The sequence below is a fragment of the Thunnus maccoyii genome, chromosome 6 (assembly GCF_910596095.1).
Source record: "Thunnus maccoyii chromosome 6, fThuMac1.1, whole genome shotgun sequence".
Lineage (NCBI taxonomy): Eukaryota > Metazoa > Chordata > Actinopteri > Scombriformes > Scombridae > Thunnus > Thunnus maccoyii.
Window position 1 is genome coordinate 14407938 of NC_056538.1, and position 17063 is coordinate 14425000.

At 39.5% G+C, this 17063-nt stretch overlaps 1 protein-coding gene across 3 annotated transcripts in view; it reads right to left on the bottom strand.

The window, feature by feature from the left end:
- Positions 1–1141: 1141 nt before the first annotated feature.
- LOC121898591 (cGMP-dependent 3',5'-cyclic phosphodiesterase) overlaps positions 1142–17063 on the bottom strand; it is a 169953-nt gene continuing 154031 nt past the window's right edge. For all 3 annotated transcript variants that reach the window (XM_042413803.1, XM_042413802.1, XM_042413804.1), the window contains 18 exons: positions 15294–15405; positions 15138–15177; positions 14529–14592; positions 14153–14234; positions 13643–13817; positions 12724–12836; positions 11058–11135; positions 10827–10949; positions 10637–10707; positions 10162–10284; positions 9954–10041; positions 9346–9393; positions 8877–8951; positions 8679–8778; positions 7323–7435; positions 5954–5992; positions 5652–5758; positions 1142–4642 (listed from right to left, as the gene is read on the bottom strand). In XM_042413803.1, the coding sequence (XP_042269737.1) occupies positions 4408–4642; positions 5652–5758; positions 5954–5992; positions 7323–7435; positions 8679–8778; positions 8877–8951; positions 9346–9393; positions 9954–10041; positions 10162–10284; positions 10637–10707; positions 10827–10949; positions 11058–11135; positions 12724–12836; positions 13643–13817; positions 14153–14234; positions 14529–14592; positions 15138–15177; positions 15294–15405 (1786 nt within the window). In that variant the 3' untranslated portion in view covers positions 1142–4407. The remainder of the gene's footprint in view (positions 4643–5651; positions 5759–5953; positions 5993–7322; positions 7436–8678; positions 8779–8876; positions 8952–9345; positions 9394–9953; positions 10042–10161; positions 10285–10636; positions 10708–10826; positions 10950–11057; positions 11136–12723; positions 12837–13642; positions 13818–14152; positions 14235–14528; positions 14593–15137; positions 15178–15293; positions 15406–17063) is intronic.

Sequence of the window (17063 nt, forward strand, 5' to 3'; positions counted from 1 at the left end):
TGGTCATATAATTTGCTGGTGTGAAGTCCACCACTGCAATTTACTTCATGTCTTGTTATGAGTCTTGTTTTTGTTCCATATTAATTCAAACAGACGTTATTGTGTTGTTATTGGGCTGTAATGTGATGTGATGTGATGTGTGTTCAGCTGCAGCTTTTGGCACATAAGCGTTATGTAACGGTATGTCTGGGAGGTCACCCGCTTTTAGGTGGAAATTAAATTGTTGTTGAATTTTTTAAACGAGATGGTCAAATTCTGTTGTGACTGCATTATTTGGTGTTTTTACTGATGTGGTATGCACCTTGATGAACTCAAAGATTTATTTATACTTTTCCTCTTCTCAAATTCATAAATCAAGTGTTACTGCCACATATAATTCATATGTTTTCTTACAAACTGAAATACCTCCAATCAGATTTTGATTGCGATGTCAAATTTGATGCTTTCAAATGTCATGGCTTACCTAACTTTGAATTTCTCACCCTCATAACTGTAATATATTTTGTTTTCAGCAAAGTTCGTTGCGCTTTATTTAGTAGGGAGTAAATTGATTAAATCCAAAGTATCTGTGAAAAAACACCATTTTAAACACACTATCAACTGAAGAGCCTACGAATTTGCCCTCATCAAATTAAATTATATTAAATTAAATGATGCATATTCCCAAAACAAATTTCTGTTAAATCAAATCAGGCAGCAGTTTGGTGCTTTCTGGAGCTCTTAACAAAATATAATTTGGGCATGCCTTCACTGGAGCCTCAGACTAATAAAAGCTGTAGATATTGTACAAGGAAGTTTTGATATTTTTACTTCAAGTACATGCAGAGTGTAGAGAGAGGAGACAGTGCTGGTTGCTGTTTGAAGGAGTGAGTAGCAGCACGTAGTAGATTTTTGCCCCCGGGGCCCCCAGTGTGTTAACTTGGCCATGCTTATACAGCATCAGCATGTCGGACGGCTGATGGGATCAAGGCAGATGCCACTATGATGACTAAATCAGTGTCACAGAGCCCTGTGTCACCTGATCTAAGTACACAGCTCCAGAGCTGTTTCTAGGCAACCAAGTAAAATTTCATGGTGGGTTTTCAGTGAATGCTGTGTGGTGCACATTTAGAGAAAGCAGTCAAGACGCTTTTCACCAGATTTATTCCAAGAAAGAAAAAAAAAAAAAAAATCTAAATTTCATCCATTTGTCTTCTTCTCTAAAATGTCCTTGTTCATTACAGCTGAAGAAGAACGAGACCACCAGCACTCAGAACTCAACAAAACAAATAATTAACAGATGACTGGGTTTAGTCCTCAGTTATAAGTATCATTTATACATTTCAGATTAGATTGGGTTCTTATTTGTGGTAGTGTATCATATGTATATCTTAAATACACATATAGTTTCCTTTCATCGCCTCTGTCTAAAAGTCTAAGCTTGGAGTTGTTCAAAAATGAAAAAAAAAGAGAGAGAACAAGATGCAACCACTTTAAATACATTACAGAATTGAAATACTTCCCATTGTAATAATGACAGACAATCAAGTAACATTTTCTTTCAAAACTTTGATATTTACAGCAATTATACTTTTGCCACTTTTTAACAATTATGTCACAGGTGATCATTACAATGACATTACATCACAGGTTAGAGTCCCGCTGCTCTGTGATGATGGGGAAATAGATTGGGTTTGTACTTCCTGGATGAGCCACAGAACCGTTTCAGAACCGGCGGTAAAGTTTTACATGAAGTCAGCCCTCGTCGTCACTCCTCCAACATTAGAGAATGAAAAAATGTTTGGAGGTGTGCCTGTTTTTCACTTTGCAGCTCAGCCAGGAAGTAGAAAATGTTTGCTTGGCACATATAGCCATGACTTTCTAAAACGAACATAAAGGGACAGATACACACTCAGAATAGAAAACCGTCCTAGGTCTGAACTCTCTGAAGCATTTCAGGATTAGTCCGCTGATTTTTTTTCAGTGGTAACATCACAATCTAACTCTGAAATGCCTTTGGGACCTCAGACCTAAAGTAATAATTTAACAAGAGGCATAGGTATTTACATAGGAATCTATGCAACATCACAGAGGCAGACACTTCATATTGCACATGAAAAAGGCAGGTACATATGAAATAGTGGCTTAAAAACAACAAAAATGGGAAACCACGTGTGAGAGAAAGAGCCTTTGAGAGAGAGAGAGAGAGAGAGAGATGCTCTTCTACAAACACATCTGTATGCCATTTGAAAACTTTACAGTAGAAAATATTCAGACCAAGGCAGATCAAACGATTTCATCCAGTCTTGCTAATGCATATCCCAATGTAGGTAACACATACATCAATCCGCTTTGGCCAACCAATTAACCTTCCTCTCTAATGCACCCTCATGAGACACTCTCAAAGAAAAAATATATATTTAAATCCTCTGATTGCAATATTTTTGCTTTCATCTACCTTCGCTGTCATTATCAGGGCTGCACAAGAGGGCAAACGATTGAAGAGACTCTAGCAGATCACTTGAGGTTTGTTTGTTTGGTGTAGCCAGCTTTGTGAAGACTGGTTATACCAAACATTTGTCTCTTGATCTTAATCCAACTACCTCCACTCCGTTCTCTCTCTCGCTCTTATCTACACACCCACACGTCCATCCACTCATTCGCTCACTAACTCTCCCCCGTCAACATGCAGCCTACGTACATTTTTGTCCATTACAGAGAGTTTAGCATCATCTAACTATTCAGTGGTCATCTTACACTAACACCGCAGCATTTCCTATTTAAAATAAGGTAAAACTGAATATGGCATATTTTAACACAAAACCCCACGGTCCCAAAACGAGGCACAATCTGAGAACTTCATTCTAATTTCCTTTGGGATACAACAACTGTTGATGCTTTCAGGAAAGAGTCATTTCTATGATGGCTACATCTTTAGTCCCTTTTTTAAAAAATAATTTCCGGGTGCATTGAGAACTAACATAAAATGTGTCTGCCTGTAACGTCCACTGGTGGCTGTATAGATAACTTAAACTAGAAAGGAGTGAAAAGACATGACATCTGAGGTCTTCACATAGGTATTTCACAAATATACATCTTCTGGGCATGGTGATCATTCAGTCAACACATTGATACTCAAACTATGTCTATAACAAATATACAACATACATACTAAACAGACTCTTTATTTCAATTTCCATATATTAAAAGCTCTAAGAAAGGCAGCAAAGATGCGCAATAAGGCAGATCCATATGACACACTCAATGACACACTCCATATAACACGCTCTACTCTGGCACATTTACACAACAGATGAGACGGATCTTTTAAAGGGCTTCGGTTGCTCTCTATCTAAAGTGTTTTTTATGAGGAAATCAATTAACTCAAAAGTAAGGTTGAAAATTGCAAGAGATGGCAGGAAAAATAAATTGAGGATGGGTTTTATGTCATGAGTGGGCTTTGTGTGAGGTGTAGATGCACAAGGTGTGTGTGTGTTTTTTAATGTTTTCTACATGGAGTGGGGGTGTTATGGCCAGGGATCTGTGACTCTGCAAGTGATCAGTGATTGTCAAATTGTCCCTTAAATCCCCCAAAATGAGGAAAAGTGAATCGATGATCACATGAAAGTTAAAATGTTGTCTGAGCAAATAAACAAATGCTCTCTTCTACAACTACATGGTCATGGATGAATTAAATATATACTTTGAAGAGCTGAATACAAAAACCTTTTCTGATGGTATAAAAATGGACTGCATTAATTTGTTAGCCATGGAGAAATCAACACTGACGCAGATAAAAGGAATAATACATGAGGTGTCCATATAGCATGCATTCATAAGCATCAGGTGAGGGACTATGGCAGCTGCTTGTGTGTGAACAAAGCTAAGCCATTTAAATCAATATAAGCTATTATGAAACATTTTACTCAAAGTATAGCACTTATCTCACTGTTACATGTTGAAGTAGTCTTTTCCATAAGAATGAATAGTTTTTTTTCCTGTCTTGTGTGTCTAAACACAATGTGCATGTACATAATGTGTGTCAGTGTGTGTGTGTGTGTGTGTGTTTTTACAACATTAATCAGGATCAGTACTGTATGAATGAACTTGTGACTTGTGGTAAAAACTTATTTTTCCAGTGTAGCTGCTGAAAAAGATAAAGTCACCACCTTCTGCTTTCCTGAACTGGAGACACAAGCAACAAGTAGCATCTAATCACTGAACCGGCTCAGATGGATCCACTTGTTTCAAATCACTTGTCGGATTCAATCAGTGTGAAACTTTGTCCTGTTCATTCTGCATGGCTGCTAAGCATCTAAGTGATTGACAGCAGAGAGAGACCCCCTCCCTCTTAGGTCGCTAAAAAGGTATCCTCAGCCTCTTATTGGACCACAGAAAACTTCAGGAATCGTCGACAGGCCGCTGTTGTCACTGACCCTTCCCTCCTTCGGCATCATCAAGGCAACCGTTGAGGCAGTGGTCGTCACTCCCGAAAGCGCCCTGGGACTGCAGTAGCTCATATTCCTGGTCCAGGAAGTCTAGGCTGTTGTTGCTAGGCAACCCCCGGATGGTGAACTTGTGGGACACTTTGGTCCACTGCTCTCGATTTGCCGCCACTCTCTCGTACAGCTCAGTGGCCCCAGGAAACAGTTCAGATAGCAGCCTGACAGAACAGAGGGAAGTGGTGGCACATGAATTAAAGATGACCCTGTTTATTATTGTAATAGCGTACTTTGTGAAGTGAGGCTTCTGCATGATTATTTTACATAAGAGGATTTTCATTGTCCCAGTTTGGGAATTTGCTGATTTTTTTCAGTCCTAAATAAAAAGGTGTAGATGATAATTTCTTTACATATTCTTTGGACTTCAGTTATTCCAATGTAATGTCTTGCATGTCTTATTTTCAAGTATGTTATATCATATCTACTTTTAACACAGCAGGACAGACATATTAATAAGACATATTATCACACTATAAAGTCAATATGGTGAACTTGTTGGAAGACAGTTGCCTATTTACACATCCAGCAGACACTGAGCAACATTAGCTTTCATTTGGAGTCATGTGCCATCTGACTAATGTGAGTCATATTCACGCTCCTTTTTGCTCTGTTTTGCTCTCTGCCAACTCCTGAGGGAAATATCTGTCTCTTTAGCTGCTAAATACTCCACTATGTTCACCAGCTAGTCACAAATTTTGTCTGTCTGCCAATTGGTGCTGGGGAGGTAGCGTACAGTGAGCTTTATCAGAGCTTTCGCACTGACAACAGCAGACTGCTGCCACTGGAAACGACACTGATGAGACTGAATCAAACAAATCAAAGTTGCCAGTTCTCTACAGATGAGGGGAACTGTAGAGTTGGGTCTCTATGGGTTTCTCATTACATCACATTATTAGTTGCATGATCCATTTTTAATATGAAAAAAATGATTAAAACAACTTTAAATAATTAAAAACAGAATATGCTGAATAAAATGTAAATTCAGTTCTATATTTTTGTGAGATTCCTCCTTGACTATTTTCAACTTGGTAGCAATATGCTAAATTAAATTTGTTTGTCTGCGTGTAATACTTTTCATGTGGGGACTGATTACAATCGTAGTCACAAAGTGATCTGTGTTTAAAGGATCCAGGGTTGAGAGGATGTGATGTATCAGCTTTCGGTACGCACTTGTAAATGGGCATGGCGATATGTTCCATGAAGCTGATCTGTAGCTCTGGGATGTACGCTTTCTCTCTGTCCATCATCTCACTGGGTCTGTTCCCCATGGCTTTTTCCTGCACACACACACACACACACACACACACACACACACACACACACACACACACACACACACACACACACACACACACACACGATACAGACAGACATGAGTAATGAGTTCACTATTGTGTAAAATGACACAGACTTCCTCCACTTGCTGAATAATTTCACATTTCATTTAACAGCCGGTACACAATGACACATACCAGATCTCCTTGAGAGAAGAACTCTTTATAAATCAGCTCCTGTTGATACACAGAGATGGACATCTGTTACTGTTCACATGGTTTCATATTCATAGTTACATTTACATTTATGTGATGTCACCAATCACTTCACATGTCTAAAGTATTAAGCAACAAACATTAAACTGGAATACTCCTTTACTGACTGAGATATAAACTCTGACATTTTTGGGAACCAGGTGTCAGGTTAGAAGTTTGAATTTGAAAGTAATTTAACTCTAAAATGAGCATAAACCGATTTAAAAATAAAATATCACAAGCCACTAAGCCTCAGGTTAGACACTCATGCATCACTAGTGCATTAAAGTCTGAGTTTTTGGCTTCAGGGGAGAGTTGCTCATATCTGAAATTATTTATGGGACTATGCTGAATCATGTCAACGCTGTAATCTGAGATTAAATGGCATTCCATTAAAGATCAAAAAAATTTTTTATATTATTGCCCTTGTGTATTCTGGCTAATGAAAAAAATGTACCAACTGAGACCTAATAAAGAAACTGTACCATAATTTCCTCCCCTGAATTAAACAGAAATGTGTTTTCAATTTTGGGAAGGAGGATTATATTGCATTCGCTGTAGGTGTTAGGTGTTTGGAGATTTAGGGTGTCGGATTTAGGACAAGGGTCAGGGGTTTGGTATTAAAAAGGGGGCAGACCAAGATTAAACATAATCCTATAATGGAGTGCAGTTCATTGAGTATCGTGAAATATAGACTGAAAGGTTGTTTCCTATTTACAGCTAAACATCTCATAATCTCTATTGTCCTAGAAATGGGTCACTTTTACTGTATAGTCACCAGGAGCTCCTAAATCTTTAGGAATGTATTGCTGAGCTGCTGTAATGCAGCGCTAGCAGCTCCTGTCGTCTGCTTCTTTCTACTGCATGTCAACTAACAGGAACAGTGTCTGTATTGTCTGAAACTATTAACATCATGTCAAACATTTCTGATCTTGTTTGGACTCTCCAGAAGCTGATTTAAATATCTGGAGCAGAGACCATAATTACAACTATTGCTTCTATTACTGTAACATGTACCTCATTCTCATTACTAAGATTAATATTAACATTTATGTTGCCTTACAAGGCTAATTGTAATACCAGCGTAGTACATTTACATGATTTAATGCAGTATATTTGTTTAAACTGTAGCACAAACTCCATATGAGGCTGTTTACAGGAGTATGACCTAAATATCTATCTATGTAAGTGCTGTTACACCCTAAAATGTAAACCTGATATTCCCTTATGTGGTCACAAATGGATGTACAGTATATGCCAAACCATTAAATCAGAGTTAAGTCTTTTTAAGCCTTCATATATTTGAACTGACAGCAATCTTGCGTGTGGTCTTCCAGCCCTTAGTTTGGTCTGACAGGTCACATGACGTCATCAACAGGCACAGCAGCATGGAGCGGTGGGTTGTGCTTTTTGGATCGTATCCGTCTGAAGCACACGTGTACACACACACACACACACACACACACACACAAACAAATTACTTCTTTATCTAAACAGCATTTCAAACATGTATGTTTCTTTTAAACTATAGATAGATGCTTTTTGAAGATCTGAGCATAACTATTACTTAAATCACTAGACAAGAACTTCCCACCACCACTATATAAACTTCAGACTGAGATGTTAAACTGATTTGAAATAATTCTTATATTGTAGTCACTTATAGCTTTTTAGTGTGCTGTAGATGTCCAGCCACAATGTGCTGATAGATAGTGATTGCCACAACTGGATGTGTATTTGGTTAAAGGAAATGATTTTTAATGGCATCTTGACACCAGATAGTTTCTATTCAATGTTTGCTTCAGTGATTTATGTCCAAGGTAATGACAAGGTACACACTCTATGGTGTGAAGCAGTTGCTAACTCATTGAAAGGTTTTTAATGTCCTTGAATTACTTGAACAGCTCAAAATTGATTCCACTAAGGAGACATCCACTCAGGATAACTTATAATTGGTTGCATTCAGGCATGACAAACCACTGGCCAGGAGGTTACAGCCAATTATATTACATAAAAGTGCAGTAAGCAACTTGAAAAGGGTAAATAGTCCAATAAAAGTAGAGGATTATTAAGAATGTCATTGATGAATAGCGAAAGTTTGACCTCAGAACTCTGCAAAATAAATCACGCTGGCTAAGAAGCAAGTCATCCTGCAGAGGAAATGGGTCGATAAATACACAATCCATGTACTTGTCGGTGATTATTAAGCCAGAGAATGGACATACACTATATGAGTTTACTTGTAATCAAGAAAGATCATCGCAAAATTATCAAAATGGTGAATTTTTAATTTACAACACAGTATGCTGTTAAAATTGTCTGTGTTTTATAAGGTTTGTCTGGGGAAATCAGGTTTTTCTAACCCTAATTACCTGACTTGAAAAGGAAAAGGAGAAAACAAAGGAACCCCAAAACACTGAATCCCAAATTGCTCCCGATGGTCATGCCAGCACCTTGCATGGTAGCTTGCTGTTATCGGTGCATGTGTGTGTGAGAGAGAGTGGGTGAATGACAGGTAAATTGTAAAGCACTTTGGATTAAAATGCGACAGAAATGCAGCTATTTACCATTTTACTTAGAAACCCTGTCCAGGGTTGTGAGTCAAAAGCAAAAGCACAGATCTTTGGTAATGCAGCTGTGCATACTGAGCAACTGGTACATAACATACCATCAGCCATCTTCTGCAAGTCCTTGAAAATGCGGAGGTGGTGAGCCAGGTCTGTAGCCAGAATGATGTCTCTCATCAAATCCAGCATGCGCTGGTAGTCCTAAGAAACAGCAGATAGCAGAATATAGTAAATTGGATTTAAAAGCGAGACAGTATGAAGACATCTGTAATGTGTACATGTCAGATTTTATGTCTCACCTTCCTGGAGAACTTCTCAAAGATGTTGCAGCCTTGAGTGTTCAGAATGGCGATGGCCTGGGCAAAGTGATGTCTCTGTCGATGGTAAATGTATGAAAACATTTAAAAAGGGTGCTTCAAAAAGGCTGTTGAGTCATGATGCAATGCAAAAAGCTAAGCAATTTAGATGCCACCCACTGCCTCCCACTGCTGCAAGGAATTCAAGTTTGATTTTGGCCACTAGGTGTCGTATTAGGACACAACAATATTAATAACTCACAGATAGTTAAGTTCATCAATTATGAAGGCAGAAACCAATATAACCTGAAATAATTGTACTTTCTTAGTCTACACAGTGTGTACTATTATATATGCATTAAGATTTATATAGGCACAAATCTCCCATGTTGTTTGAAAACATGGTTCAAGCTTTGTTAGGTTTCCAGTGAGCTCTCCCACATCGCTGTGATGTAACTGGTTGTGAGTTTACCTCCATCACAGATCCCTCTGAGCTGTAGAGAGCAGCCAGCACAGATTGCTGAAAATAAAAATCGACAGATAAATGAAAAATGAAACACAATCCTTTTAGTGTACATGTCGTATTGATTCAAATTGAAATAACATCCTCCAATAAAATACACGGTCTCCTATTCAACTGTACATGTCGGCTCTAATATGAATCTTCAAACAGCAGAACAAATGATGAGCGACCTTTGCCGCATAAAGACAATTGGCGTGTGTATCGTTTAGGTGCTGGAGGGTTATACATGATTAGAGTGGAACAGAGCAACATGCTTCCAATCACAATGACATCTTTTGTCTCATTGAGGCGAATCCACAGACGCAGAGATGCAACCCGACTCTGATATTGCTGACAAACAAAGCCTTGTTCTTACTGATGTACTCCATCATGAGCATCGAAAAGTCAATAAATACTCTACATTTTTAAAGTGCAGGTGCAGCACTGCTCTACTCTACATGTCCAGAAGGTTTATTGTATTTATTTTAATATATTCTTCTCCCTTTTCTCCCTTTGCATCAATCCTGATGCTTCATCGTATGCCCTCTTACAAAGCAAAAGTATATCTGTGCTCTCACCGAGGCCACTTGGAAAGAATTGTTGGTGCCACGGTGGTCCAGGTCATGGCACATACAGGAGACAAAGAGAGCTAAAAGCTCTATATCCCTAAAATGAGAGAAGACAGTAGGATCATTTTAGCAACATAAACAACGCCAACATTAGATTCCTGAAGTCTTTATAAGTTAAAGCGATGAAGCTTAGAGGAGCAGAGTGTTGTATACTCACTCGAGGTAGTTGGACAGCCCTAGGTTTTTGTAGAGCAGGTAGCAGAAGTGTGAGACAGAGAAGGCGTGCATCCAGTTGTGGTACGGAGGGTCCCTGTAGCCTTTCTTCACCATCAGACAGAACCTGTCACCAAGACAACAGTTTATCTACAACTCAACACGTCGCAAGTGACACATGTAGTCTAAAGGTGCTACATTATGGTGATGAAGTGTTGCTAACTTCCACCACAACCCATCTATGACAAAAGAATAATTTTGAACTATAATTTTCCATTATACTGATCAATCCTGACCAAAATCTGGTCAGATGAAAAAGCTGCTTATGTCTCACTTGCCAGGGTTTGGTTCTGTGTCTTATAGTCAAATAGGACAAATGGAAATTTAAAAAGTCAACCTCAGAAGCACTATAGTGAAGGACACACAAATACACACACAGGCTCTTATATTAAGTACATGAATTAATGGAGTTGTCAGACCTGGCGAGAGTGTGCAGGTCAATCTTGTACGTGTTGATGAAACCCATGTCTTCAAACATGCTGAGGACGCACTGCAAACACACACAAACAGGATCGGTTACATCGGTTATGATTTTGTGTTTTCTTTTGTCTTTTCCGCTCTGTTCTCTTCTCACTTTTGCTCTTCCTCACTCCTCCCCCTCTTCCTTACCATGGGTGTGGTGTCATCGGGCAGGGAGCGCGGCGTGTACGTGAACTCGGCAAAGCAGGGGTGGATCTCCTTCACCGGTTCGATGCCTGTCACCAGCAGCTTAGACACCTCTTCCTCTGAAACCTGGAACATACACATACTGAATGATATTGAGTAAATAATATTGACGTTGCCATTAAAAACAATACATCTGTGAGTGAGAGTGACTGAGACGTGCAAATATGGATTTACCTTCATATGGTACTTCATCATTTCATTGGCCAGGTGGGATCTGAACTGAGCTTCATGGACTTTCTTGTAGAGCAGAGACTACAGAAACAAGACAATATAACAGTTAGAAACATGTACTTTACTGAGTATTTTAACTATTATTGTCATAGATGGACACATGATGAGTTACGGTTCAGCATCACCGAGAAACATGGCCTTGAACAAAATCCAACATTTTCTTGTTTTTCTTTTTTTTTTCCTTTTGACTCTTGCAAAGATTGTTGTTGTGGACTCACATTGTGTTTGATCTTTCACACCCATAAGGAGATTGATTTTAAAGTGAGGTAAACTGTTTTTTGTAACAACAGTTCCAGAAAATTGAGTCCCAGCACCAGTCCCAAACTTTGCCTCCTGCCTATTTTCAGTCATCCAGCTGAGTCCATTTTTGCAAAATCTGCTTGGGTACATACTTCTGTATGTGCGTATGCTCATCTCATATCATCTTATCTCAATATCAAATCCAAAATTCATGATTGTGAAGTGTACTCTAATTTTCAGAGGGCTTTTCCCACTATCAAAGCCTCGTGGCCACTGTACAAAACAATATAACTCAAACTGAACGCTGCCAACATTTCAGTGCATGAGGGAGTTTCTCTTTACAACGCACAGCATACACACACAGTGAGCAGTGATTAATAATGCATTTGGTCATGTTTAAATGATTTATGAGCTACCTAGAAGGCAATTATTTTCCCAATCAAATATCTTTATAGTTTGTAGATAAACTATCGAGTACCTGCAGTCATTCAAAGGTCAGACTCTACAAGAGCTACTTAGTATGAAGGTGAATCGGAAATGCTGAATAAAACATCGTCACAGCTGTACTTTTGTGACTATGTCTGTGCCTCAAATTAATATAATGTTATCTAGCACATTATGTAAAATCTTTTATACAGAAAACCTGCCATTATCAATACTGTCTCTGCAAACATACAACTGTCAATTGTTGATTACATTTTTTAAAAATTCAATAACTCTAGGGGCTGCAATGAAGAGACATACGACAACAAAGTTTGATCATCACTAACATTTTGACAAAACTGTTGTATAGCAGAACTGAGGTTATTGCTGATAGATTTGTGAAGTATTGGAAAAAGTAATCTAATCTCTTTATCCTTTCTCCAATCAGCATTATTATCACAAACGTCTACATCATCATCTCGGTAAGCGTCATAGAGTAGTTCAGCTGAATGTGTGTTAATGGCTTTGCAGCAGCCTTACAATGCCTAAGCACTACACCATACAGTAAAAGCTACTCAGTTCCATCATGGACCGCATCGCTTTAAATTTCCCTTGAGACTTTTGCTCTACTCTACTCTGTCTTGACTGTGCATTTTGCTTCCACTGAACTGATCCCATTTTGCAAGACAGACATCGATCTTTTCAGTGGCACTAAGTACAGACCTACAACTCTGTTTTAAGAAGTAAGATACTCCTAATGATGGATAGACTATAAGCGCCTTTCTTTGCAGCCAAATTAATCAAAGAGGATGAAGGTAAATTGAAATAAATTATGAGCTACCTTTAAAAGCAAGCTTCATTTTTAAGCTTGCAGTCGTGCTAATGATCAATGATGGTTTACAACGAGCCAGAGTGTATGCAGGTAAACGTGGGAGAAGAGACTTACATGGGCAATGCTGATACCACAGTAGATAGAGAAAGCTGTGGCCAGATCCTCATCAAAGCGGTTGAACCATGGCCCATTCATTTTATTCACCAACTCAGCCACGCCGATCACCTCTAGAGGAGAGAGAGCAAGAGAGGGATTTAAAGACAGAAAGATGGAGAGAGAAGAGGAGCGAGAAATGGACGGTGAGGCATTGAGGGAGGCAGTGGGTTGAGGAGGGTAACGAGGGTAGGATAGAGAAATGGACGAGCGAGACAAAGTTGATGATGAAGAAAAATGGAAAGAAGAAGATGAGAGTCAAGGACGGGAAAATGAGGTACAGAATGCAACAGTCAGAGGTGCAGAACAGACATTGAATCAAATAGGTCTGCTAGCTTAAATTTGTTTCACACTGTAGCTGCACCTTATTGCACATAAAAAGATCTGAATTTTAACTCTCATAACTGTCTGAGCTTCAGTTTTCTACAGAGAGACAAATCTAAAGTTTCTCTACTTGGGCACACCAAGAAGTCAGGGGCACCGTTAAAAAGTGAGTTTTCTGTAAGTATAGAACAGATAGTTGAATCTCCAAAGTGCTCTCTAACATTTAGGCACAAGGATATGATGTAACATCTCTCTGTGCTATTCTGGGACAGCACCTGTGTAGAAAAGTAGCTTAGTTTTTAACAGGAAAAAGGAGGAGTAGGTATGTACTGTAGAGGATGATAATGTGGAGACAGTGAAATGAAAAGTCAATATTGGTCTTTATTTCATTATCAGTAACCTAGTTATTGCATTATCGGACATTACAGGGACAACTGGACGCCTCCAATTACAGACAGAAGAGTGATTTCTCTGCCTGTTTTAAAACTTGGTAGCTAATTGACTGTTGGTGGATATTATCAAAATGTTGGAGTTAAAGCAGTGAGTCTGTTCTTACCGTTGTTCTCATCTTTGATGGGGAAGCAGAGGATGTTTCGAGTCCTGAAGCCGGTGCTGTCGTCCACACCGCGGTAGAAAAGAGGATGGGAGTAGGCGTCTTTAATGTTCAGGATCTGACCTGTGGTCGCCACGTGACCTGCGATACCCTGATCTGCTGGGATGCGGAACTCCTTCTGTACTCATACACACAGATACACACAATTGCTTATGTCATCTGGAAACAGGATTAATTATTATTTGTTGTCATTTTTGTCAAATGTGAGGAGAGAGGAAAGATGACCAATCAGGGTGTGTTATTTCAGGTCTGGGTGGGGTCTTTTGCTGCATGTCATTCCCTATTTCTCTCTCTTGTCATTTTCTGTCTGCATCTACTGTAAACTCTCTAATAAAGGCATAAAATGCCCCCCAAAATACTTGACAATGTCAGTATATACAACCAGAATCAAAGTGGTGAAGTGGTGTACGGATTTAAAGTGAGCATCTGTTTGTGAAAGCTTGTGTGTTGTACCTCTTCATCACTAACCACGCCCCCGTCAAACACCTTTGCCACCAACTCATGGCTGAGGCGATCCAGCAGGAACACTGAACAGCTGGAGAGCAGAGAGAGGGAGAGAGTTAGAGAGCGGGTTATAGAGGACGAACGAAAGCAAAGAAAATGAGAGCATTTTATCTCATTTCATCTCAGGTCATTTTGTAACTTTAATAAATGAGACAAGTCTGTTAAGGACAAATTGCCGAGATAGCCTTTGCAAATGGAGATAAAGACATTCACACTATACACACAGACACATATGCATGCTGCACACACACTCACTCTCTCAAACACACACACACACACACACACACACTGAAACATCCCTTTGAAGATGAATCAGAGGGCTTACATCTCTGCACCGCTGAGGTTCCTGGCCTCCACTATAATTTCCTGTAACAGCACTGACACATCATCTGAAAGAATTAGAGAGAGAGAGAGAGAGGGAGAGAGGAAACGAGGGTGAGAGGAAATAAAAGGAAAACAGAGGAAATACAAGGAATACAGCAAAGCCCAGATAGACAGAGAGAGATCCCACCATGAGCACTGGTGGATCAGCTGCACAGGCTGATAAGAGCTTCTGTAATCAACAGTTCAGTACAGTGAGAGGCTATTTGCTTTTCCCATGGATCAATTGTTTTGTACCTGCAATCATGATGATTCATCAATGACTTATTCTACTGTTGCTGCTTACCGTTCTAGATAAGAATCGAAATGACTCTGTGTAATTACAGGATAGAGAGGTGGAGCCATCAATTTTAATGCCCTTTTGATTTTATGGTTATGATCCTGGGTGTAATCACTTTTAGGGTCGGTAATATCTCATTCAATTACGTGCACCATTCGTTTCATTAGGTGATCACTTAAATATCAGCCATTAATGCAAATTGTCCTGCAACGTTGCCTCTTCACAGAGACAGATAGACAGACAGACAGACAGACAGAGAAAGGAAAAACTTACCCAAGTGTGTGAAGAGATTCTTGGCCACTTGTAAGAGCGCCTATGTGGAGAAACAGTGGACACGGAAAGCTTTTTAAATGGCAGCCTCATGTATACTTATGTATGCATACAGTGTGTGTGGATGTGTGTGTGTGTGTGTGTGTGCGTGTGCAATACCTGGCACTCCACTTTGAGCTTCTGTTCTTTCTGGAAGGCCAAAGTTGAAGTGAGAACTGTTGAAGTGTAGCAGAAACAGTGCTGGATGGCGTGCTCATCTGCCTCTGTGTGTCTGTGATGGAGAAGACACACACACACACACACACACACACACACACACACACACACACACACACACACACACACACACACACACACACACACACACACACAGTTGAATGGTAAATATGAATTTCGGCAGAACTAATAGGCTGCTGTGGGATTTCGGTACAATGGATATTCATGATCGTGATAATCATAAATATTTTGCATGACCCTGCATTGCTATTAATACATTTCTAAGACACGCAAAGAAATTCAAAATGCATATTAAAACTCAATACAGATGAAAAAAGAAGCACCTACAATTGTGTGTAAATGAATATCAGAGGAAATTAATAGAACAAACCCTGGTTTTCTGCAGGTAATGACTGTGGCTGTCACTCTCCTTCCAAATAAAATTATGTGTGAACTCGACAGGGTTAAGCAGGCAAATGAAGACTGATGGATGGAATAATCTGCAGAGTTTCTGACCACAGTGATGACAGTAATTGCCTGCAGTTATCTCTTCTTGTCTACAGAGGGCAGTGGCACATTATTGTGTTGATGTGAGGAGCAAAGTACGGCTCCAGGACTCTCAGGAATCCTAGCAAAGGATGCAGGATTTGTACCCAGCCTGGAACAAGGCCTGGGGAGGGAACTAAAGTTCACTCTGACAATAGGTTCAAGTCATCTGTGACTGACATTAAGGAAAAAGTACACAGAGCAGAGGGCTTCAGTCTTGTACGTCAGGTTGGAGAATCGTTTTCTGTGTTATTAGCTAGAGAAAATAGTCTCCATTTCTGCAGTGAGAGTGAAAATCAGCAGGAGTGCGTTTCCAAAGACCAGTCAGACGCACACAGTGACACTTTCCTCAAAGAAACTGGTGTTTATGAGAAATAATGTGTGTTTTGGTCTTGTGTATGCTGACGTAGCCTTTGGGTTGGCTGCAGTTTCTCAGAGGCATAGATAGAATGAGACCCTGTCTTTCTTCATTAATAAATCCATCAACCTATGACTACTCTGGCTTCGCTCACATTGCTGTAAACTTAAATATCAACACAAAACCTCATCCTGGGCTCGGTCTTATATATCATTGAGCTCCTAAAATTCTCATACTGCTATGACGGGGCAAATGTATTGTGAGATCATGATTTTTGTCATGTATTCATCATCTTCAGTATAATTCTGTTTCTTTTTGAGACTACTACTGTGCATTTTCAACCTGCTCTGCAGTAAAACAAGATTCACTGATGTTTCTGATGGTTTGTGTGTAGTGGTTTTTATCTTTTGGCACCTGGTTATGGTATCTAGTTATGGACTGGTTACTGATGGGCCCAAACATGCCCAGAGGCGGAATATGTTTTCATGCACCTGCGTCATGGGCTACAAGGCTAAATTATACTGTTTGGAGGCCAGGCATGCATGCAACTTCCAACAAACTCTGCATATGAATGCACAATCTATATGATGAGGGGAAGTATCTATGAGCTATACGGCTGTACTAAAATCTGGATGACTGTACTCTGAGCAAAGGGTAGATTTATCACATTTTATGCACAGTTGCTACCATAATCCTGTTGCTGTTACTATGGAAATGATATGCCAACTCTGTCATCAGTGCCACTGGCAGAGAGAGAAATTGTAGGACATGATCCTCTCTCATCTATCTTAGTCTTCAGAGAGAGAGCG